General features: G+C 44.8%; 1 protein-coding gene across 6 annotated transcripts in view; it reads right to left on the bottom strand.

Annotated features, from left to right (window-relative positions):
* The window catches only part of SON (SON DNA and RNA binding protein), a 34,619-nt gene extending 11,582 nt beyond the window's left edge, over window positions 1–23,037 (bottom strand). For 4 of the 6 annotated variants that reach the window (XR_014793912.1, XR_014793913.1, XM_084872019.1 and 1 more), the window contains exons 1-6: window positions 22,151–23,037; window positions 18,646–18,812; window positions 10,164–15,935; window positions 8,074–8,234; window positions 6,026–6,172; window positions 5,665–5,853 (exon numbers count right to left, since the gene is read on the bottom strand). Coding sequence is in view for 4 of the 6 variants with exons in the window: in XM_084872019.1 (XP_084728145.1) it covers window positions 5,665–5,853; window positions 6,026–6,172; window positions 8,074–8,234; window positions 10,164–15,935; window positions 18,646–18,812; window positions 22,151–22,227 (6,513 nt within the window). In the remaining 2 variants the exon portion in view is untranslated. Of the gene's footprint in view, window positions 1–4,775; window positions 5,567–5,664; window positions 5,854–6,025; window positions 6,173–6,350; window positions 7,846–8,073; window positions 8,235–10,163; window positions 15,936–18,645; window positions 18,813–22,150 lie in introns of those variants that run through there. The other 2 variants (XM_084872020.1, XM_084872021.1) reach the window with 2 other exon arrangements.
* Window positions 23,038–23,081: the final 44 nt, after the last annotated feature.

The following is a 23,081-nucleotide window of genomic DNA, read 5'->3' as shown; positions in this document are numbered from 1 at the left end:
ACTCTATCCCTCTCTCTTCCTCTCTGTGAAAAATCAATAAAATATATATTTAAAAAAAAAAAAAAAATTTTTTCCTAACGAAGGCTCAACCACAGAAGGAAAAAGCCATCGAGTAAGTATCTGATGTTTTTTGTTCTAATATTAAGAGTGCAGGTGCATCTCTATCAACTAGTATTTCCTAGTTATTTCACCCAAGAAAATTCCTTTTTGGAAAATGCTGTATGTCACTGACCCCCAGATGGCAGCTCCTATATTAAATACAAAGAATAATTAGTAAGTACTGTATGGGTATGACAGCTAATGATTTGTTTAAAAAGCTAAGTAAAGGCTACCTGTAATTTCATTGTATATTGTGCATAAGACTTCTTTCAAAATAAGACCTATATCTAGAGAAGGGGGTATGACTGAGAGAATCATTGTACCTCATGCATAAGGATTACTAACCTTTTTCCTAACTTCAGAGCCCCTTAATCACCCTAGCATACTACTTCTAATATTCCTTTAACAAAATTAAAGACTTTCTTACAGAGTAGAACAACTATATTCTTATACAATTAAACTGAAATGAAAGCACAATTAAACTGAATTCATTCTGTATTTACTAAACTATTTATAGATCTAATACTGTAAATGAATCTTAATTTCTTAGTAAACTTAATAAATTATTTACACTAATTAGAATTATTCTATTATCTTCATACTTTTTCCTCTTTAAGCCTTTATTGTGGAAACAGGTAACCTACTGCTTCATTACTTATCCCCAGGATGAAACTTCTTTCAAATCTCAGTAATATTTTATGTCAAATTCATATCACATTCTGAAAAGAACTGTAACATAGCAACCTTGGGTGCTTAATATAAATTTCCATAAGATAAAATTACAACCAGTTTCTGCTGAGGTGATATAATTTAATTTATCCATCAACAGGATTAGCAACTTAGCTGTAAGGTCATGTCAAAACTTTATTAAATAATAATTTGACTATTAATTTCATATCTTTTCAAATGTGAAGAAATATATTCAGAATGGATTAGGATTATCTTACCCTCTTAAAGGACCTTAAGAGTCTGTATCAAAAAGCACGTTTCTGTTTTCCAGGTGATGCGGGATATACAATCATATAGTCCCCCAAGCATTGCTGTTCCCGGGCCAGGGAGACAGTGTGAGTCGGTATAAACCACAGCTCCTTTACGTGAGCAGTGTCCCGTGGTTTCCCAGGGAGCCAGTGGCTCTCGGAATGCGGCCGGTGCCGGGAAGCAGCCTGGCTTCTCAGAGCTGCTGCCTCCGCCCTGGAGGACAGGTGCAGAGGGCACAGGGAACTGTGTCACACAGGGAAGGCCTAGAGCCTTCGCCGTCTTTTAATGTGGCTCAGAAACAGGAATGTGTGAAAGGTACCAAAATGATACCAAAGGTCTTATAAAAACCAAGGAAAAAACTTAAATCCTATAGAACACTTCATCAAGATGTCATCAGCAAGCCGTGTTTCAATAGACACACTATAGGCTTTCAACCTAAGGTGTAAAGTGTAATTATACTTCCAGACATTATAATGAGGACAATATTGAATTTCCTTTCCTGTAGGACTTGTTCTAAACTATGAAATCTACTCGTGTTGTGAATAACGCCAGTTCTCGCGTTAATTAACACAAACCTATTCAGGTTCTTTCGTCTTTCTATTTCATGGACACCACAGACCACTGCTTCCTCCAGAGCCTGCAGGCGGTGGGAGCACAGCCTGCACTGAGGATGCTGCGCTGGCCAGTGGCTGGAGCCCAGGCAGTGCGTGCGGAGCGCAGTGCAGTGCAGTGCAGTGGTCAGACCGGAGCAGCCAGAGCCGCTCACTGCAGCAGGGCCTGGCCGAGACAGCCAGGCTACACCCGCCAGGTCCCTCTCCACTGAGCCCCCCAAAGAGGCATCGGGAATAGTGACATCATTAGCACCAGGCCTTAAGTTATAAATGCATGTTCTTTATCTCCTCATTGAAAGGTCCTCCTAGGTGGCCCCGGCGGGACCCAGTGGTGAGCGGAGGCCTGCGCACAAAGGTCTCAGGTTCAATTCCCAGTCATGGGCACATACTGGGCTTTAGGTCTTCCCGCCACTGGTTGGGCAGTTTGGGAGGCAACTAATAGATGTGTATCTCTCTCTCATCAACGTTTCTCTCTTCCCTCCCATCACCACCCCTATTCAAAAAAACAAACTTTTAAGTCAATTTATTTCCCCTTTTGTTAATCTATTTACATCGATAGAACAAATATACTGTGTTTCTTAAAACGACAGTGAAGGGATATAAAATGAAAATTATTTTCTACACAGGTAATTGCAGGTATCTCGAAGACAGCATAAAAGAAAAACATGATCTACACATAAAACATGATTTAAAAATATTTAGCAAAAATACAAAAGCTGTTATGAAAGAAAATGACAACTACCGAAATAAAAGTCGCACTATTAAATCGAGAATGTTTGAGTTGTTAAATGTGTTTGATTAGTTTTAAAAGATCAATTATAGATATTTTTATCAAATAAAACAACTTAGTGCAATGCTTAAGTTTAACTTATACATTTAAACTAAATGAATTATAACAGGAAAACAAACAGATAACCTACTGGCTTAAGGAAATTCAGTGAATTGTAACTCCATCTAAGGAGAGAATGAATAACAAGGCTATATTTACATTGCAGCACACTAGGAACTATTTTTCAATTTCCAATGGAAATTTTCATCTTGCCTCAAGAACTTAAACTAAAAACTTTATAAATCTAGAGTTTCTAAACACTGAGATTTTAGCTCCACTGGGATGTGGAAATATTCTTCAGGAATAAAAACCAATCACACAGCCTAAAACAAAAAATTATCTTCACATGTAAATAATCACTAGACTTAAGTCAGGGCAACTTCTGGACTTCTCAAGTATTTGGCTTGACAGCAAACCCAACGAGGTTTTGTCAAAGATTACACTTAAATCTTCTACCAGTAAGTCTCTGCTAGCTTCATTACCAAGAATTAATGGCCCTGAGGACAATTTTTAAACATTAGTTTTCCAACTTTTTTTCTGTTCATTGCTTATCAACCAGATTCACACAAATATGGTCAAAATTCTGGAGTCATTCTTTACTGTCGATGACGCTGGTTGGCAGTAGAGCACAATCTGAGGAGCTGACAATCCATAAGAAATGGACTCGTTGATCCATCCACGTCTATCCAGTTATGTCAAAGAGCAAGACAATGGAAGGGATTAAGGGTTATAGCAAAACTAAGGTCAAATCTGTGACCTTTGCCTAAGACTGTACACCCCGGACAGGGAATCAAGAGAACCAGTGCTCTCATAAAATGTCACTAACAGTATTCCACAAACACCACTTTTAAAAACAGTATATTTCTAAGACACAGCTAAATAACTAGAACTAAGCATTTTATATGACCATTTCCTCTAGTGTTTTAAATTATTGCTACAGAGAACTGAGGGGGGGGGGGGGGGCGAGGGGACCAAGGAGGGAGAGATCCTGTCCCTTTTCCAAAATCTTTGGGATGTTTTGTTTAAAATTAAAGTTTACCTGTATATTGTTTGAGCCTAACCTTCTAAGAAACTAGCTTAGAGTTCTATAATAATATCAAAAAGTGGTGTGCATCCTCCCATAGGGAAAACCGGCTCTATTTCTGTGGCTTTCACAGCTCCCCCTCCTGCTTTTATAAAACACTCCTTTACACTTACTATAAAATAATTCCCACCTTTCCCCCCCGAAATTTCTTTGAAATAATTATTCTCAACTTTTAATTAAACTCTGACAACCATTTTTGATGCCAAGACTAAGGCACTGCCCCCATCAGTGTTAAGACTAAAATGGCTGAGCCCTACATTCTAATATAAATACCTAGGTGGATGTATAGATAAACTCTCAGTCAAAAAAGAAAGGATCAGCAGCATTCACTCAGCACTGGAGAGTTCTAGTCACTATCTTCTCAGAAAAGCCCTTGGAATTTTGTATTATTTCTAGGGCTTCACATCATCACCCTACAAAGTTTTTTCCAACTCTGTTAAATGCATGATCTGTAGAAATCACTAAAGCATATGAATCATAACTTCTAAGTTTGTTTAGCCCTCTCCTCATGATTTATATTCCTTCAACTACTACAAAATTTAAGTTAGTTGCAAATATCAGTGACCCCTTTCCCTGTTAGAATGTGCAGGTACCCGAATTTGGGGACTGGCAACTGGCCAATCAGGTGGTCTCAATAAAATACTATCCAAACCAGCTACCCCTCCTCGCTGGTGATGGCGGAACGTGCTTAGATTCTGAACCCTGTGTCACATTGAGCACCACTGGGGCTGTAGTCACACTGGCTAGTTATGTCCAGGCAGCTTCCCTGATAGAGCTGCTCTCCTTTAAAATGCTCCAGGTCAAACCCCGCGCATCTCACACACGCTGAGAATGTCCCGTGGCTAGCTCAGGGGAAGGCTTCTGATTTGGGTTCTGTTCACCTTCTGGCTGATTTCTAACTCGGGAGGGTTTAGTGGGAGATGACCATATGGGCGGTAAGCAGAACCTGAGGGGGAGAGCAGTGTCTCTAGCCTGCACACCCAGGACTGCGAGGAGAGGGAGCGGGAAGCAGCCCCCTGTCAGGGCACGGGCACCTCTCCAGGCCTCGGACCCATGTCCGGGCTCCGGAAACAAAGGGTGAGCGCACTGACTAGCCTATGGTATTGTTAGCTCCCACCCCCCGGGAAGTCTCCACCCTCCCGCATCCCCCAAGCGTGACTTTGCACAACAAGTTAAATAAAAGTAAACTGTTTATTAAAAGATACAGCAAAGGTACAGATACAGAGGTACATACAAAGATACATATATATATATTTACATATATATACAGTCTTGCTGTTTTCATGTGCACTATATTTAGCAGCACATTATTTAAATCAGGTGGCATTTTAAGGGGTTGTTTTGACACTGGTTATCACTGCATCATGACAAGATACAACTATAGCCTGGGAAAATGTCAGGTGTGGATTCCACTTCTCCAGCTTTCATTAGCAAAAACGAGAAAGGAGAAGGGAAAGGGAGTACACCACGGCTGAGCATTAGGTTAAACACAAGAATTCAAAAGGGCCAAGGGAGCACGGGGAGGGAATGATTAAAATTAAAGGCTAGCTGACAAACAACCCAGAGGAACAGTAAGAAACCATTATTTAAGGGCAATAGGCTATGTATTCAAGACGCTCACATCAGCCTACAGTGACCTTTTCCATCCACTTCTTGTGTTGAACCTGAGGATCTGCCTCTGTCGCTCAGTCCCTCCGCCCAGGACACCTGCTACCACCAGAACCTAGAGCTATAGAGCCTCGAAGCGAAACGGGACGCTAGGTAGTTGTACCGCGGGCTCCCTTCCCACAAGTGCAAGGAGGGCCCAATGTTGGGGAGGGAGGTGACAACACTGTTCTCTGCAATTCGATGCTTTTCACTTTGTGGCTTGGCTCCACAAAGTGAACTGCATCGAGTTACTGTCAAATGAGAAGCTGCGGGCTGTTTCATCTGGCGTTTAACCCGGCCCTGCCGTTTACCCCGGCCCTAAGAAGAGTGAAACAGAAGCCAAATCAGACATAAGTAACAACAAAATGGCAGGTTCAGGCATAAAAAAAGAAAAGCACATAATATTCCTCACTCACCTCCGAGGGCAGAGTGCTGCTGAAGACATTGTCGTCCTCTTTGTTCTCCTCCCCGTTCTTATCCACTGGAACCCACTCTCCGTACACGCTGTCCGCCTCCTTCTTCCGGTGCTGGGATCCGGACGACACCGGAAATTCTTTTGTTAGTGTGACCTGGCTCTTCGGAGGAGTGGGCTTCGCTGCAGCAATCTAAAAAGGTAAAGTTTCTTAATTACTCTTCAGCAGTCTCCAAATGACTTTGTTCTTTATTTCTCGGAATTTAATTCAAAAATTAAACTAATGTCCATTTGAGTCTTATTTAAATATTTAAAAGTTCCACAAGTTTTGTTGTTTTAATCATTCCATAAACACGAATACTCACATTCAGGTTGAAAAAAATGGGTTTGGGTTCACTGAGTTTAAAGGGATGATGATAAAAAGGAGGTTCTTCTTCCTCTTCATCCGAAACATGAGGCTTATTCACTATTACATCATCATCTTCTTTACTCTGTGCAATCTGTTTGCATTTCTTAAAAAGTAAAAACAAACAAGATAAATCTTACACTTTAGGTAAAATATAAAATGTTCTTTCTTAAAAGAATGAAAACCACATAAAATCAACTTTCCAAACTAAAACAAGATTAACGATGGGTTATAGATAGCAAACGTGGCTTATTAGTATTATTTAAACACACTCTAGCTGGTCAGTCAGTCAACAGCATTTATTGAGCACCTACTATGTGCAGAGCACTGTACTGGGCACTGTCCAGGGAATACAAAAAAGTAGAAGACATGGTCCCTGCTCCCAAGGAGCTTACAATCTAGTTCAGAGACAGATACATACACGTGAAATAATTGAGGAACGCTTTTACAGAGCAACACAAGAACAAGTGCAAACTGATAAAATACAAACCGAGTACTTAAGTGCCGAGAGAACAAAAGCTTAGGAGAGAATAGAATCAGGCAGGATTTAATCATCAAAGGATAGTCCTTGAAGAGTTCAAAGCCAGATTTTCATAGTTAAGAACAAGGACTGGCAGGGAAAGGAAAAGAAGTTGATCCTAGCCAGGTGGTGGTAAAAAAAAAAAAAAAAAAGCGAGAAGGAAACTCATTAGGAGGGACAAGAGGGCTAATGATGAGGATAAAAACATAGGGAAACACTGTGTTCATAGGTTTCGGATAAGGAGTTTGGGTTTGATAAGCAAATAATAAAAGCCTTTACTAGGTCCTTAAATTAAAAAAAAAAAAGTTGTAATTCATGTTGTAGTAAATCTAAATGATGAAACAGATTAAGAAACTTTATGATCCCCAAAGGTATGGTAAAATGCAAGATGTGAAACACTGCAATAGGGCTGGATAGCAGTATCTCTCCATAAATGTCTTGTAGGTGAGTCTCTGCAGAGTAGAACTCAGACTGAGAAATAAGGCCTGATGGAGAGGGTGAGCGGGTGAGGTCTGACACTCAGCAGTCACTCCTCCCTGTCCGGAGGAACAGACCCGTTACCTGGCTCTATAAAAAGGTCAGAGTCAATCTGGGCCGATTTGTCTCTTACAAGCAGAATGTCACATCCATTATCGATTGAAAATATTACAATAGGATAAAAAGCTCATTTAGCCAAAAACAGTATGCTATGCTTGTAACCAAGGGGAACAGAATATATTGACAGTGGCAGGCTGGCATAAGGCTAGCCGATAGCAAGTTTCAATATATGAAACAGTGTGGTATTTCTGGATCCTAGCAGCAATATTTCAGCATCCTCTCCCCTCCCCAAAACAAACAAAATAATATTAATAAAACAAAGCCAAAAACAAGCCTCATTTGAAAAGATCAAATTCTTAAGAACAAAAATAAGTGTGTTTAAAATATGTTACTGCCAAAACCCGAACCGCAAGGAAGAACTGATAATGGCCGGCCATTATCACCAATGGCTGGTACCAAACAGCCAAAACCCGAAATGATGATGCGAAAGAAGTTCCTTTCAGGCAATGGCCAGCTATTCTCATTAATTTCCAAGCTCCGGTGGCAAAAGATCATTTCTGAAGATTGTCTGTGTCTTTGCGTATATGCAGTACACTCGTGGCGATCAGTGAGCACGTCGTGAATGGGAACGAAACTGTAGGCGAGCTTCTGCGTGTTGCTCACTCAACACCTCCTCCATTCAAACGAACCGTCCCTCTCCTCAGTCAGTTTGGCTTCTAAAACTGGAAAGCAAAAGTAATGGGAAGTAACTTTTAGCTGGCGGAGCTTAGCCATCCCGGATAATGGCCTGCTAAACAGAGCTTCTGCCGCTGCCACACCTGTATTTCGGGTTTTGGCCACTCGGTGCCAGCCATTATCAGTTCAGCCCACAATTCGGTTTTGGCACGCTCCAGAGTCAACATCACTGGAATAATCCATTTAGGAATTGAAAGAAATGCTGCCTAGCTTACCTCCGTCAGCTCCTCGATAGTCGCTCCTCCGGACTTCTTAGCCACTTTCTCTTCGATGGAGAGCGCTGGTGCCGGCTTCAGGTTTGGCGGCAAAGGAACGCCGGCCTTCGCACACATGGCAGCTGCGTTGGCTTTGGCGATTTCAAGTAACTGAGCCTTATCTGCAAGAGGAGAAACACAAGAAGCAGTTTTCCCAAAAGGCTATTAATGTGTATTACCTTAAGTTTTATATGCTAACATCAACTTTCTGCTCTAACTTACAACAGTAATCAAATCACTCTCTGACTCAAAGTTTTTAAGAGAATGCCTATTTAAATTAAGTCCAGCCTGGCTGGTGTGGCCCAGTGGTTGAGCATTGGCCTATGAACCAGAAGGTCACGGTTCAATTCCAGATCAAGGCACATGCCCAGGTTGCCAGCTTGAACCCTGAAAAACATGCAGGCGGCAGCTGATCAATGTTTCTCTCTCTCTCTCTCTTCTCTCTAAAATCAATAAAAAACATTTTTTTTTTTTTTTTAAATTAGGTCCACTTTTAGGTTTCCATGCAATACCATAGCAAATACTAAATGTAACCTTGTCACATACCTGCCAAAACCTACTTTGTTTCCCAAAATTATCATGCCCTTAAAATCACTTTCCTTTTGGCCCACCACTGTGGCTCAGTGACTGTCATTCCGTGCACCCAAAGGCTGCGGGTTCAATTCCTGACCAGGCACAGGCCCTGTTCCAGGTTTGGTTCCCAGCAAGGGCGTGCGAACGGCAGCCTATCGTTTTGCTCTCACATTAACGTCTCTTTCTCTCTTTCCCTCTTAAAAAAAATTCTTTAAAATTTATTTTCTTCAAATATCTGACATTTGAAAGCACTTATAAGCCACTTGATCCCAATTCAAGCGTAACCATTTCTAACAAGTCTTAAGCCAGAATTTAACTTCCTCTCTCCTGTGCTTTCCAGGCGCCTCACCTACACCAGTACTTGCACCAATCATTAACGTGCTGCTCTTTTTGGCAGTTTTACTATTTGGCAAAAGAGACATATATGTATTTTATCCATGTCTCCTCTACTAACTTGTAATCACTACAGGAATCAAATACTATTTATTCCTCTACTTGGAATAAAAAAAAGAACTCAAAACTTTTTGTTGAACTGAACACATGCTCCCTTATTGTTCTGTTAGGATCTTTTTTTGTTGTTGCTAATCCTCATCCGAGGATATTTTTCTGTTGATCTTTCAGAGAGTGGGAGAGAGGGGAACACAGAAACATTGATGTGAGAGAAACACATCGAATGGCTGCCTCCTGCATGTGCCCCAACCAGGGCCTGGGTGGGAGAGAAGCCTGCAACCAAGGTATGTGCCCTAGACCAGAATCAAACCCAGGACCCTTGGTCCACAGGCTGATGCTCTATCCACTGAGCCAAACCAGCTCGGCATCTTTTTCTTTAGACAACACTAACTTGGAAATGTTCAACTCCTGGGAAAATAATTATCCATTATTTCTGTAGGCAGTCATGCATTATCCCACAAGCTTTAGCCATCTGTGCCCTTCTTAAAATCACACTAGAGCACTTTTTTTTTTTTTTTAAGGAAGACTATTAAAACCGCTTTAATATCACTTTATTCTACCCAGGTAAATAACTCCCCACATACAACTTCCCTATACACTTCCACTCCCGTTATACCATTAGAATAACCTACACAAACACTTAAGGGTCCCATGTTGCCATTTTAAGACATGTAATTGACCTCAAAAGAAGTCCTGTAAGTGTAGGCTTATTTGTAAAGGTTCATGTTGAAACACATACAATAACAATCTAAGCATGTACTAGCCTGAGCTTAGCTGGACTTCTTCCCGTTTCTGGTTATGGAAGCCGGGTTCAAGCCAAGGAAAGCACTCCCGGACGGGACCACCTTGGTTTTACAAAGTGGGTCTCTGAACTCCAACTACACAATACTTATCCCTACATTTTCTAAACACTGGCTTAGCTAGCTAAAGAAATTTAAAGAGAAATATTAATCCTATAAAGCAGTAACCCAAAGAGCAGGAAAAACTAAGCTAAGCCACGCTCTACCATCCCATCTCCAGTAACTCACTCAGCTCGGTCAGGCGTTTGGGCGATCTGCCTCTTTCCGAAGACCGGGAGCGTTTCCGGCGGAGGGGAGACCTGCTAAACCTCCTTCTCAGGGGTGTTCGGGACCGCCTCAGCCGGACCGGGGATATGCTGAAGCTTCGTCTTCTCACCACAGACCGTGATCTTCGCCGCCGGCTCGGGGTTCGGCTCCTCCGGCTCGGGGTTCGGCTCCTCCGGCTCGGGGTTCGGCTCCTCCGGCTCGGGGTTCGGCTCCGTCGGCTCGGGGTGCGGCTCCGTCGGCTCGGGGTTCGGCTCCTCCGGCTCGGGGTGCGGCTCCGTCGGCTTGGGGAGATGCTAAAGCTCCTTCTCCCCCCAGATCTAGATCTTCTTCGCCGACTCGGAGTGTGACTCCGACTCCGCCGGCTTGGGGTTCGACTCCGAGCTCTCCCACTTTTCCGGTTATCCCTGGAGCTCGATCTTTTTCTCTTTCTTTCCCTGGACTTGGATCTGTGCTTCGGAGACCTTTTGCGCTTCTCTTTTGACACGGAGCGTCTTCCTCTAGACTTTGATCTTGACCTGCTGCTCCTCCTCCTGCGCCTTGAACGTGACCTTGAACGTGTCTGAGAGCGACGAGACTTGGACTTAGATCTCTTCCTCGCCCTAGAACGAGACTCACTGGTTCGCTTGCGTGATTTGTGTTCGGAAGACTTGGACCGCTTACTTCGAGATCTTAACGAAGAGTCTCTTTTCTTTTCTTTCTCACCTTTATCGCGATTCTTTTTCTTGCTTTTCTCATGTGTGTCTTTAACTTTCACAAAAATTTCATAATCATCTTTTTCCTCTGAAGAGGACTCTGAGGCTCTTTCGGGCAAACCGCTCACAGCTGGACTGGCGGCAGATTTGTCCCGTTCTGCTTCACTTGCAAGTAAAGGTCCTTCAATGCCAGCTCGGAGGCTTGTGAGCCGCTCCATGTCCTCGGGAAGTAACGGTCTCACTAAGTCTGCTTCGTCAATGTCTTCAATGTTGGCGGGAATGCCCGAGCCAGACACTGGCTCTTGAGTAGGGAGTGGTGCCTCTTTATCGTCACTACTTTCTTTAGGGCTGAGAGCAACTGCTAATGCCTGCTCACTCTCTTTTACAGGTAATGGTCCTTCTGCTTCACTGCTAATAAAGTTATTAGATGGCAAGTCAAGATGAATGTCTTTAGCAGGCAGAGGCCCCTCTATGTCAGCCTCACTGCCACCGCTGGGGCTAGTGGAAATCACCATGTCATGTTCAGTGTCTTGAGTAGTTTCAACATCATATTTACTAACGGAGCTGAGAGCAGATACTGTGGCAAAGTCAGCACCCTTACCAGCCCCCAGCGTATCAGGCTCAACAGCAAGAGGCCCAGCGGAGGACAGCGCTCCCCCATCAGCTCCACTAACACTAGGGCAGGTGTCCAATACTGTGCACTGTGTAGTCTCACTGCCGGCCAGCATGCTCTCTTCACCAGTTTCACCAACAGCACCAGTGCTGGCAGTGCACATTGTGCTAGGTTCCTTCTCTTTAGCAATTAAATGATTATTTATGTCAAGGTCTCTATTTATACCATGTTCACTTTCATAAGAGTCATTCTTCAGGTGCTCTTCCGCAGGCGGCTCTTCATCTGAGAGCATGGAAGCCTCCTGCACACCAAACTCTGGAGTAAGATCTTGATAAGTCGATATTAAATTCATTCCTGTTATATTACCAGACTTGAGCAAAGCAGACGGAGACTCTAAAGCCGTCTCGGCTGGTATTATTTGAGTCTGCTCTGAGACGGTGACCGCAAGCTCTGCAACTGTCCCCACAGATTCTTGGACAGGAACAGGTGGATCTGAATTGCTGTTAGGCTGAACGGACACTGCTGGTTCCAGGACAGGCTCTGGGACAGAAACCACTGGCACAGGAATGGTAACATGCTCTGGCTTAACCAAGGCCACGGGCTCTGTGGCAGCCTCAGTTGATGGCTCCAGTACAGCCATGGCCACGGGCTCGGGAACCTCAGCTGAGGGCTCCGGGGCAGCCTCGGCTGGGGGCTCCGGGGCAGCCACGGCTGGGGGCTCCGGGGCAGCCACGGAGGGGAACTCTGAGATGGCCATGGCTGACAGCTCTGGAGCACTCTGTGATGGCTCTGGAATAGTTACTGCGGGCTCCAGGAGGGGCACAGGTACCTCTGCGGCCACATGTCCTGGAGCTCTCATGGAAGCAAAGGTCTCTGCTGTCTCTGACGTAGCAGAAGGCTCTGATGTTAACAAAGTTGGTTCGGCTGACATCATGGTAGTTTCAGACACCATGTAAGTCCCTGGTCTCTCTGGAGCTCCATGCTCTTCTGTTACTGCGGCAGTGTCCATAGGTGTTGCTGCACCCGCAGACTCTGGCTCCAGTGGTGGCTCTGGGACAGTCATGGCAGCCTCTGATGCTGACACTGAATAATGAGCAGGCACTACCGAAGGCTCGGAAATCTCACTTTGACCCGCAGGCGGCTCAGGCAGGGATACAGACTCTTCAGGAGGTAATGTTGGCACCTCAGTAGGCCAAGTATTTTCAGCTGTTAATGCTGACTGCTCAGTGGGTAATGCTGTGCCCTCCGGTGGTTCCTCGGGAGGCAATGGGGGAGTCATTGGTGGCTCTTCAGGTGGCAACGGTGGCATTGTTGGAGGCTCTTCGGGAGGCAAGGGTGGCACCATATATGCCTCTGTATATGTATCAGTGTAAGAATCGGTGTAAGCATCAGCTGCCATAGACATCATTGAACGATCAGCAGTGTAAGATGACATCATAGTTCGGTCAGCTGCAGAATACGATGACATCATAGACCGGTCGGCAGCAGAGTAAGATGACATCATAGACCGGTCACCCATCATTGATCTATCAGTCATCATAGAGCGCTCGTAAGCTGACATCATGGAGCGCTCGTAAGCTGACATCATGGAGCGCTCGGCCATAGGGGACATCATAGAACGCTCATAGGCTGACATCATAGAGCGTTCATAAGCCGACATCATGGAGCGCTCAGCCATAGGGGACATCATAGACCGCTCATAAGATGACATCATAGAGCGTTCATAAGATGACATCATAGAACGTTCTGCAGCATAGGACATCATCATAGAACGTCTAGATGCTAGCATCAGGGGTCTAGGTGCTAACCTATAAGGTCTGGGAACGGCCCTATAGGATCTGGGTGATAATCTGTAAGGTCTAGGTGACATCCTATAGGGGTCAGGAGTTAGTCTGTAGGGATCATGGCCTAATCTATAAGCGTCTTGCCCTAATCTATATGCATCATGACCTACCCTATAAGGGTCATGACCTAACCTATAGGGATCCTGAGCTAACCTGTAAGGATCCTGAGCTAACCTGTAGGCATCAGGAGATTTTGAGTCCATCATAGAAGAATCTTGGGTACTAGATGCTAACATCTGGGCATCCATGGTACCAGACGCTAACATCTGGGCATCCATGGTGCCAGAAGCTAACATTTGAGAGTCCATAGTGCCAGATGCTAACATCTGAGAATCCATAGAGCTAGTTGCTAACATCTGGGAGTCCATGGTGCTGGTGGCTAACATCTGGGAGTCCATGGAGCTAGTTGCTAACATCTGGGAGTCCATGGAGCTGGTTGCTAACATCTGAGAGTCCATGGAGCTGGATGCTAGCATCTGGGAGTCCATGGAGCTGGTTGCTAACATCTGGGAGTCCATGGAGCTGGACGCTAGCATCTGGGAGTCCATGGAGCTGGACGCTAGCATCTGGGAGTCCATGGAGCTGGACGCTAGCATCTGGGAGTCCATGGAGCTGGACGCTAGCATCTGGGAGTCCATGGAGCTGGACGCTAGCATCTGGGAGTCCATGGAGCTGGACGCTAGCATCTGGGAGTCCATGGCGTTGGACGCTAGCATCTGGGAGTCCATGGCGTTGGACGCTAACATATGGGTCTCCATGGTGTTAGAAGCTAACATATGGGATTCTTGGGCCATCAAGGGATCCACTCCTACTGTTAGAGAAGTCTCCCCCACTAATGTAGTAGGCAGCTCCTGTGCTACCGTATTATAGGATTCCAGCGCTGTCGTCGAGGGCACCTCCAGGGACTGCGACACGGTCATCGTTGACAGCTCCGTTGTCACCACAGACTGAACAGAGATCTCCAGCGCCACAGTTGCCGCAGGCTGCCCAGGCAACTCTGGCGCCCCAGGCTGCCCTGGCAACTCCAGAACCCCCGTTGCCAGAGGCTGCCCCAAAAGCTCCAGCGCTCCAGCTGCCCCAGCCTGCCCCGAGAACTCCAGTGCCCCAGCTGCCATGAGCTGCCCGGGCAACTCCAGGGCCCCAGTTGCCACAGGCTGCCCAGACAACTCCAGCGCCCTAGTTGCCGAGGGCAGCCCTGGCAACTCGGACACCCCAGTCACCGAAGGCTGCCCCGGCAACTCCAGCGCTGTCGTTGCCACTGGCAACTCCAGCACCATGGCTGCCTCAGGCTGACCCAGCAACGTTGTTGCTGCTGTCACCTCAGGCTGCCCAGGATGTTCCATCGTTGTCATCCCCACAGGCTGCTCCAACTCTGTCGCCGTCGCAGGTTGCTCGGTCAACTCCATAGCTACTGCTGCTGCAGGCTGCACTGGCAACTCCTGTGCCATCACAGGTGGCTCTGGCACCTCCTGTGATGGCTCCAACTCCATGGATGGTGCTGGAAGCCCCGGCAATTCCTGCGACAACTGAGGCACTGATGTCACCGAGGGCCCCGGCAACTCAGACACTGCTGTCGCAGGGGGCCCCGGCAACTCGGGCACTGGGGTAGAAGGGGGCCCTGGCAACTCGGGCACCGGGGTGGCAGAGGGCCCAGGTAACTCCAGCCCGGGAGTCACAGGGGGCCCCTGCAACTCCGGCGGGGAGGTCGCAGGTGGCCCCGGCAACTGCATCGCTGAGGCCACCGGCGACTCCGGCAGCTCCGGCCGCTCCTGTGCTCTTGTCTCGGGTGACTCTGCGGGCTCCGGCTGGACTTCCGCAGGCTGCTCTGGCAATCTTAGGTCCTCAGTGTCAGAAGACTCTGGAATATCCATGGCTGTCGATGTGCTTGGCTCAGGGAGTACCTCCACAGATGTCTGTGCTGATGCCGTAAGGGTTTCTGATGGCTCTAGCACTTTTGCTACTGGAGGCTCCAATACGGTCTTTGATGGCTCTGGAGATGTGCACTCCCAAGATCTCAGCACGGACTTCATCCGATACTCCCCTGACACCGTTCCGGCGGGCTCAGGTGAGGTCAGCTCTGCTGCTGTGGTGGACACCGGTGCTGTGGAAAAGGCATCCAGCATCTGGGTCATGGGCGGTTCCGGCACTGCTGCCACAGTCTGCTCTGAGTGCACAGAGACCACTGATGGAGATGCAGCGGACAGGTCTGCAGGGTCTGTAGCGAAGGTGTGCGGCTGTGCTGCCTCCACTGATCCCACAGGAGGCTCTGGCTCAGCTGCAGGAGTTTCACTGCTCTTAGACAGCCCGAAGGCTCTCACAGGGTGCTCCAGTGCCATTGCCAAAGGCTCAGAATCAAACCTCGAAAAGGAATCTGATTCTAAATCCATGCTCTCTTCATGATGTGATTTTGGCTGTGATTCAGATTCTTCTGGCTGCCTTTTATACTTTTTTTCCTTTTCTTTCTTCTTTTTCTTCTTTTTATTTTTGTGCTTTTTATGTTTCTTTGACTTTTTGGTTGGAACTTCATCAGTTGGGTCTGTTTGTACAGACACACATCTACTTTTTCTGGAGGCCTCCTTTAAGTCTGAAATTGAGAAATTAATTTTAATTTGTCAAACATTCCTCATAGGTTTAGGTCAATCATATAAGCCAAGATTTACATTCTATAAGACACCACAGTATAAGACTTCTTGTTAAATAAAATATCAAATCAACTATTTTTCATAAGCCAATTATCTGCATATTGACACTTTTCCAATACTTCTACAACTAAAGATTGGGTGAAAAAGAAGTTCTTAGCTATGCCCTGGCTGGGTGGCTCAGTCGGTTGGAGCATGGTCCTGCACACCAAAAGGTAGTGAATTCAATTCCTGGTCAGGGCACATACTTAGGCTATGGGTTTGATCCCCAGTTGGGGCACTTATGGGAGGCAAACAACCAATAGATGTTTCTCTCTTTCCCCCTCCCCACTTAGCTTCTCTAAAAAAAATTAATGGAAACATACCCTTGGGGAAGGATTAATTTTTTTTAAGTTCATAGTTTATAACAAAAAGCTTTAGAATAAAGTGTTTCAATTAAATTAAAACAATTATTTTCTGCAGCTCTCAAATTATAGGAAATTATACTTATAGATGAATCTTTCATATTATCAATTGTTAGAATGTCTTAAAAATCCCAAGTGGAATTTTCATGCTTACGTGAATTCCCCATAGGCATTAAAATTTTTATTTTCTCTTATTAAAAAAAAATAGTTAATTGTTGTATTTTGTAACCCAATTTATTCAGAAAGTAACGTGGCACTGGATCTGAAACAAGCTCATTGCTTTCAAATCCTGAATCAACCCACCACTAACTAGATGAATGGACTAGGCCAAAGTACTATCACTGCGACCTAGAGTAAAGGATGAGGTGAGTTAAAACATACAAAGTACATAGGACAATGCCTGGTGCAAGGAAGCTCTCAGTGAACACTAGTGATTGCTCTTACAACTTAAGTCTGAGTAACAAATGGCAAGTATCAATATAGAACTTGAATTTATCTTAATCACACCTGTTACATCCTAATGAAAATATCCTTTCCCACAATAATCTTCTAAAATTGCTAACAATTTTAATGTTTCTCCAAAAAACATACTCATAATAAAATCATTTTGGAAACAAATTTCTTACAGCCCTTAACATGTAACTTAAGAATATTTCAATATCCTCAGATGAGGATTGACAAAAAAACAGAACATTTTGCCCGGCCGGCGTGACTCAGTGGCTGAGCGTCAACCTATGAACAAGAGATCACGGTTCAATTCCCGATCAGGGCTCATGTCTGGGTTGCAGGCTCGATCCCCAATGGGAGGCATGCAGGAGGCAGATGATCAATGATTCTCTCATCATTGATATTTTTATTTCTTTCTCCCTTTCTCTTCCTCTCTGAAACAAAAATATTGTTTTAAAGAAAGAATATGTCAATTCATCTGAAGCGAAGTAGTTTATATTCCACTTTAGAACCAGATGGGATTTACTCTAATGCCAGTATCAAATTAGATAAATGTTAGTGATCCCAGATAAAGTTGCTTATAAACTTAGTCCATTAAAGTTATGGAAAAAATAAAACAAACACATTAATAAGACCTATTCCAAAACAAAACTAATCAGTTTCTATCAATTGTTTATTATGTAGCAAATTGTTAGGTAGCTAAGTTATACTTCAACCAATAAAAAGTTGCTAGGCCCTCGCTGGTTTGGCTCAGGGGACAGAACGTCGGCCTGTGGACTAAAGGGTCGTTGGTTGGATTCTGGTTATGGGCACAGGCCCAGGTTATGGGCACAGAGGCAGCCAATCAATGATTCTCTCTCATCACTGATGTTTCTATCTCTTCGTCTTCCTTCCTCTCTGAAGTCAACAAAAATACATTAAAAGAAAAAGTTACTAGATCCATGAATCTAAGTATGCCTAAAGCCAATGCTTTTTAACCATATCTTATACCCAAAATAAATATTTTAATTAAAAAAAAATTTTTAATGAGCCCAGCTTGGCTCAGTGGGTAGAGCGTCAGCCTGCAGACTAAAGACTCACAAATTTTATTCCAGTCAAGGGCATATGCCTGGGTTGCGAGGCGTGAAGGAGGTAGCCAGTCAATGATTCTCTCTTATCACTGATGTTTCTCTCTCTCCCTCCCTAAAATCAATAAAAAAAAATTTTTTTTAAAGACTATCCTATTCCTAAGTAAAAAAACAAAAAACTTTAAAAATGAAAATGAAAAATGATAGATCACAATTTCTAAAACTAAATGAAGTTACTGTAATTTTTGTAGTTGACTATAACTTTCATTCCTAAAGTTTTCATTTGTAAGCATCAATTATTTAATCAATTCCAAAAATGCTATATATTCAAGCAATGATTCCTTTGCATTCACTGCACTTTTAAGAGGGGCAGATGCAAAAACAAGGCAATCTCTACAGGTGGTTTTTAAATAAAACCTCCCGTGTTTCAGTCATTACAAACGTGGTCCAGGCTCCGGAACCTTCCAAGATGGACATTTATCAATTGTTCAATGGAAACCTGCTTTCAAACTCCTTGGCCTAAGGCATAGGCTAAATCAAAGTTGTGCCCCACCACCAAAGCCAACAAGTGCATCATTACTCATATTTCAAAGTCAAACAAGATTTTCAGTAAACCGATTAAACTAAAACTTAAATTTACTGAAGTTCTAGATCTACTGCACATTAGATCTACTGGTAAGCCGTTAAAAAAAAAAAAACCTTCAGGTTCTTTAGACAGCTGATTATCTCCCACTTACCTGGCTTACAGCGGAGTTCTGTATCTAAGACCCCAGAAAGCACTTCCTCTATCTTCTGGACTATTTCTTCATTTGGCAGGCTCCGGGCAGAGGCAGCTGCATCACCTGCCTGGTTTCCTTCAGTAGGTGTATTTGTTTCACCATTGAGCTGGCCTTCACTCCTTCCACTTGACAAGAAAAGTTTATCAAAATTCATTAATATTTTTTTTACCATTCCACGTAACAAATTAACACTTGTAATTCAATTAGTTAAATAATCTTATATTAACACATTTCACAATTTCTGTACTCCAGGTGGTATTTCCTACCAGTTGTACTTCTTTAACACTTCCTACTTACAGTTGGTACATTGTTGTTTTCACATAATTAAAGTTTTTGGGATCATGAAAGTGAAGGAAAAAAATCTTTAAAACAGGTTTCTAAGCCTATCTTTTTAAAAAATAAAATGCTCCCAGAAATGTAAACTGAATTAGATTTTAGTTACCTGCATACTTATCTCAGGACAGAAAAGTCAATAAAATCACAATAAAAAAATCCCCCCAAATATATATGACTATTATAATAGAAGCTATAGCCATCATAAAGCCACACCTGCCATGGATCACAATCAACAACAATGAACATCAAGTTAGCCACAGAAACATCAAGTAAAAAGGGTAACATATAGGCTCTCGTCGGTTAATAAAATGCCAAAAAGTTTTTTAAAAAATATATATATTAGCCCAGCCAGTGATTGAGCCTCAACCTGTGAATCACAGTTCCATTCCTGGTCAGGACACCTGCCTAGGTTGCAGGCTAGATCCCCAGCAGGGGGCTTGCAGTATGGGCAAGGCAGCCTATCAATTCTCTCATCATTGATGTTTCTAACTCTCCCTCCCTCTGAAATAAATTATTTTAAAAACATATTTAAAATAAAAATATATATAATTTTTACCCAGTCACAAAAACCCTAGTAATTATCTGTAATACCATCAACAATAAAAAAAATATACTTTAAAAATTTCATTATTAAATTTATGGAGATCAAAAAATTTCACATGAATTAACAATTCACTTATACCAACAATGAATGGATGGCTTAATATATTTCAATTCACAGCGCCAAAGGAATTCCTTTAGTTGAGGTAGGATTATTGTGTTTGTGTGTGTATATAATATATACAAACATTTCAGGTATACAACATTGCAATTTAACATCTGTATGCACGCACCACAATTCTAGTTACCATTCATCACCTTACAATTGACCCCTTTCACCAACACCTCACAACCACCAGTCTCTCTGCTCTCCCTATTGTTTTATTTTTACATGAAGAATCTTAACAGACATAAGGACATGCCATTTATCCAGTCATTTTTACTACTTTGTGTAATTTGCAAAATTGTTTTTAAAAAATAATTTCAACAACACGTTCAACTTAACTTTTAACTAACAGAATTATGCTCCACTACCTGATAAAAGTCTGAAATTCCAAAAAAATAAATCAGCAAAGTTAACTTATTTAAAAAATTTGGTTTGTTACTACAACAAATCCCATAATAAAAAAAAACAAGATTCTACAACTTTCAAACTCACTTAATCCTATCCAAACTCTAAAATCAGCACTATCACTATGGTTTTATAAATGAGGAATAGAGGCCCAGAGAAGACAAGAAACCTAGCTGAAGGTCACACAGCTATCAAGAAGTGAAGCAGGTATTTAAAGCCAGAACTCATACTCTTAACCACGATCTATTTTAATATCTAATCTAACTCATTTTAGACCAATAATGTATTGCTTGTTACCTGAGAACCTAATATTCCTCTAGTAATAAATTGCGTTGTCTAACATTGTTTTTCGACTTTCTTCAGTTCTTTATTTTTTTTTGCACTTATCTTAAGCACTTAAACATACATAATTACCTTACTAAAAAAGCAACGGATTTAAAAATCAGAAAAGCACAACTAAAAAAAAAAAGTAAACGACAATGTAATCATCTTAAAGCTTTTAGAATGCTTACAGCAAATACTTGAGATAAACATTTCAAACATCCTAAATATCCATCAATACAACAAAATTCAATGGAACCATGAAAAAATATCCCAAAAGACTACCGAGACTGTGATAAAAGACAAACTTGCTCACAATTCTTAGGTGAAAAATCAACACTACACAAGATGATCACTTTTCACAAAACATGTATGTGCTTCTGTATGCACGGGAAGGGAAAAAATCATCAATGACTATGTAGAGGCTCATAATTTTTTTCCAAAAATTTTTTACAACCAAACTTACTTCCAAATAAAACTGATTTCTTAAGGGCATTAAGACATTACAATAAGCAAACGTAATCACTTATTTGCATGACTATTAAAGTTATCAAAAATACATCTTCCATTATCTCAAATCTTTTTCCTCATTGCCCTAAAAACACGAGCGCGTAGTGACAAAATTTGTAAAAGGAACGAATTGAATGAGCGGATATGTTCCCCTCTTAAAATAGCACGCCCTGTAAAAACCGTGGTCCTAAGCAATCCCGGATATGTGTACCGTGGCCCCAATAACTCCCTTTACAACGGCGTTCTCGGCTGGTTTTCAAATGTACCTACTGCTCTCGCTCTCAGCTTGTAAAACGCAAACTACCAAAAACATGTGAAATCGCACCAAATGCGTCCTACAGCCCCCGAACACGTAGACAACCAACCGGTGAACAACGTGCCCCCTGCTCGTTTCCTTTCTGAGCCAGCAGCTCTTCCTCGGAAACCTCCCCCGGGTGAAATTCTGGGGAACCGAGCACAGGCCGGCCAGCAATGGCAAGAGTAACGAGTTATCCCAATGTGTCCACTGGGGACAAGGGCAGCAAAAATGAAAATGTGTATCGACACACAAAGCTCGCCGTCCGCTTGCTCGATTAAGAAATGGCTCATGATCCAAACTCCCCTTCCACCCTAACCTCGAATATTTTGTCGCGTTGAGACGTTTTAATTTGAATTTCTAGTCGAGTAGGACGCTGCCCGGCGGAAGGCCGGGTAGGTACACTTGGGGCTCAAATAATCTAATTAGAGGATCCGGACCCCGAGCCGGTCCGGGGCTCCCAGGACAAAGCGGATTTAAGTCCGCTCCGGCCTCGGCCGGCGGAGCCCCTTTCCGGCCGCGGGCACCGGCGGCGGCCGCGGCGGGGGGGGAGGGGAGACGCGAGGCGGAGGAGGAGCCGAAGAGGAACTAGGCCGGCTCGGCGCCCGGCGGCCCGCGGCCGCGGGAGGGCAGGGGGCGATCGGACAGCAGCGGGGGGAGCGCCGGGGCTCAGTTTCAGGAGCGGGAGCCGGGGTTACGGCGGAAAGGGCCAAGTTCCGCGCCGGGAAGGGAGCGGATGGGGGGGCGGGCGGAGGGCGGAAAATGGATCCCGGGCCCAGGCGGGGCCGCGGCGGGGCCCGAGGCGAGGAACGACGGCGACTGCGAATAAAGGTGCCCTCCGCGGGGCCCGACCCGTCCCTCCGGCGCAGAAGAGCCTGGAGAGCGCCTACCTGGAGAGCTCTTGTTGAATTTCCCGGAATTTGCTGACTACGAAAGACCTAAAGATCTGCTCGATGTTGGTCGCCATGGCGTCCGCTCCGTTCTCTCAACTCCTCCTCGCTAGTCCTCCAGGCTCCCAGAATGCCCCGGGAGCGGGCGCAGCGGCCAATTCCGTGGGCCGCCGCGCTGATTGGCTCACGTGGGAGCGTTAGGCTCCGCACGCTCCGCCTCTCGACCAATCAGAGCGCACGACCTGGCTCTCCTCCGCTGTTTCCGAGCCGCCGGGGTAGAGCTGCTGACGTTTGCGCCGCGCACGGCCCTGGCCGCCATGTTAGTGAGTGACGCAGGCGCCATTACAGGAGGATCCTGTCGAGGCGACTTTGTCATCCCCTGGCGGCGGTGTTTAGGGGCTCAGGAGGCTCTAGCTGCCCAATGCCCGAGGTTAAATGGCATAAGGGAAGCCTCCGCGAAGGGCGACGTGGTGTTCGACGGGGTCCCACACATTGCCAGGTGGCTTCAGCGGGGACCCGGATCCGGGGAAGCACCACCCGCGCCCGCCCCCAATGTGATGCAACTGGAAGAACACGATCCCCCCATCTCCCATGACACCCTATGAGCGGCGGGGAGCCGGTTAAGCAATAGGCCGGAGGTCGTGAGCAGCCTGCGTTCAAAGCCCGGTGCCTCCGGGTCGGGAACCGGGCCGTTCTGACTCGTTAGCCACATAACTGGCTGCGTGTGGCTACTAGCGTTCATGGCGCCCCCGCCTGGGGCTGCGGGAGACGTCGGGTGGCCCCAGACGCTACGGTGCCGAACGGCGAACGCGCCAGCCCGGGGCCGCTCCGCCCGCCTCGGGCCGCGCCCCAGAGCGCCGGGGCCTCACGCCCCAGTTCCTCGCGGTAGGAGCCGCGGCACGCGCCGGCCAATGGGGCGCGAGGCCGCCGC

The sequence above is a fragment of the Pipistrellus hanaki genome (assembly GCF_964339955.1).
Source record: "Pipistrellus hanaki genome assembly, chromosome: 2".
Lineage (NCBI taxonomy): Eukaryota > Metazoa > Chordata > Mammalia > Chiroptera > Vespertilionidae > Pipistrellus > Pipistrellus hanaki.
The sequence above is the reverse complement of the archived record's forward strand: the minus strand, read 5'-3'. Positions and strand labels throughout refer to the sequence as shown.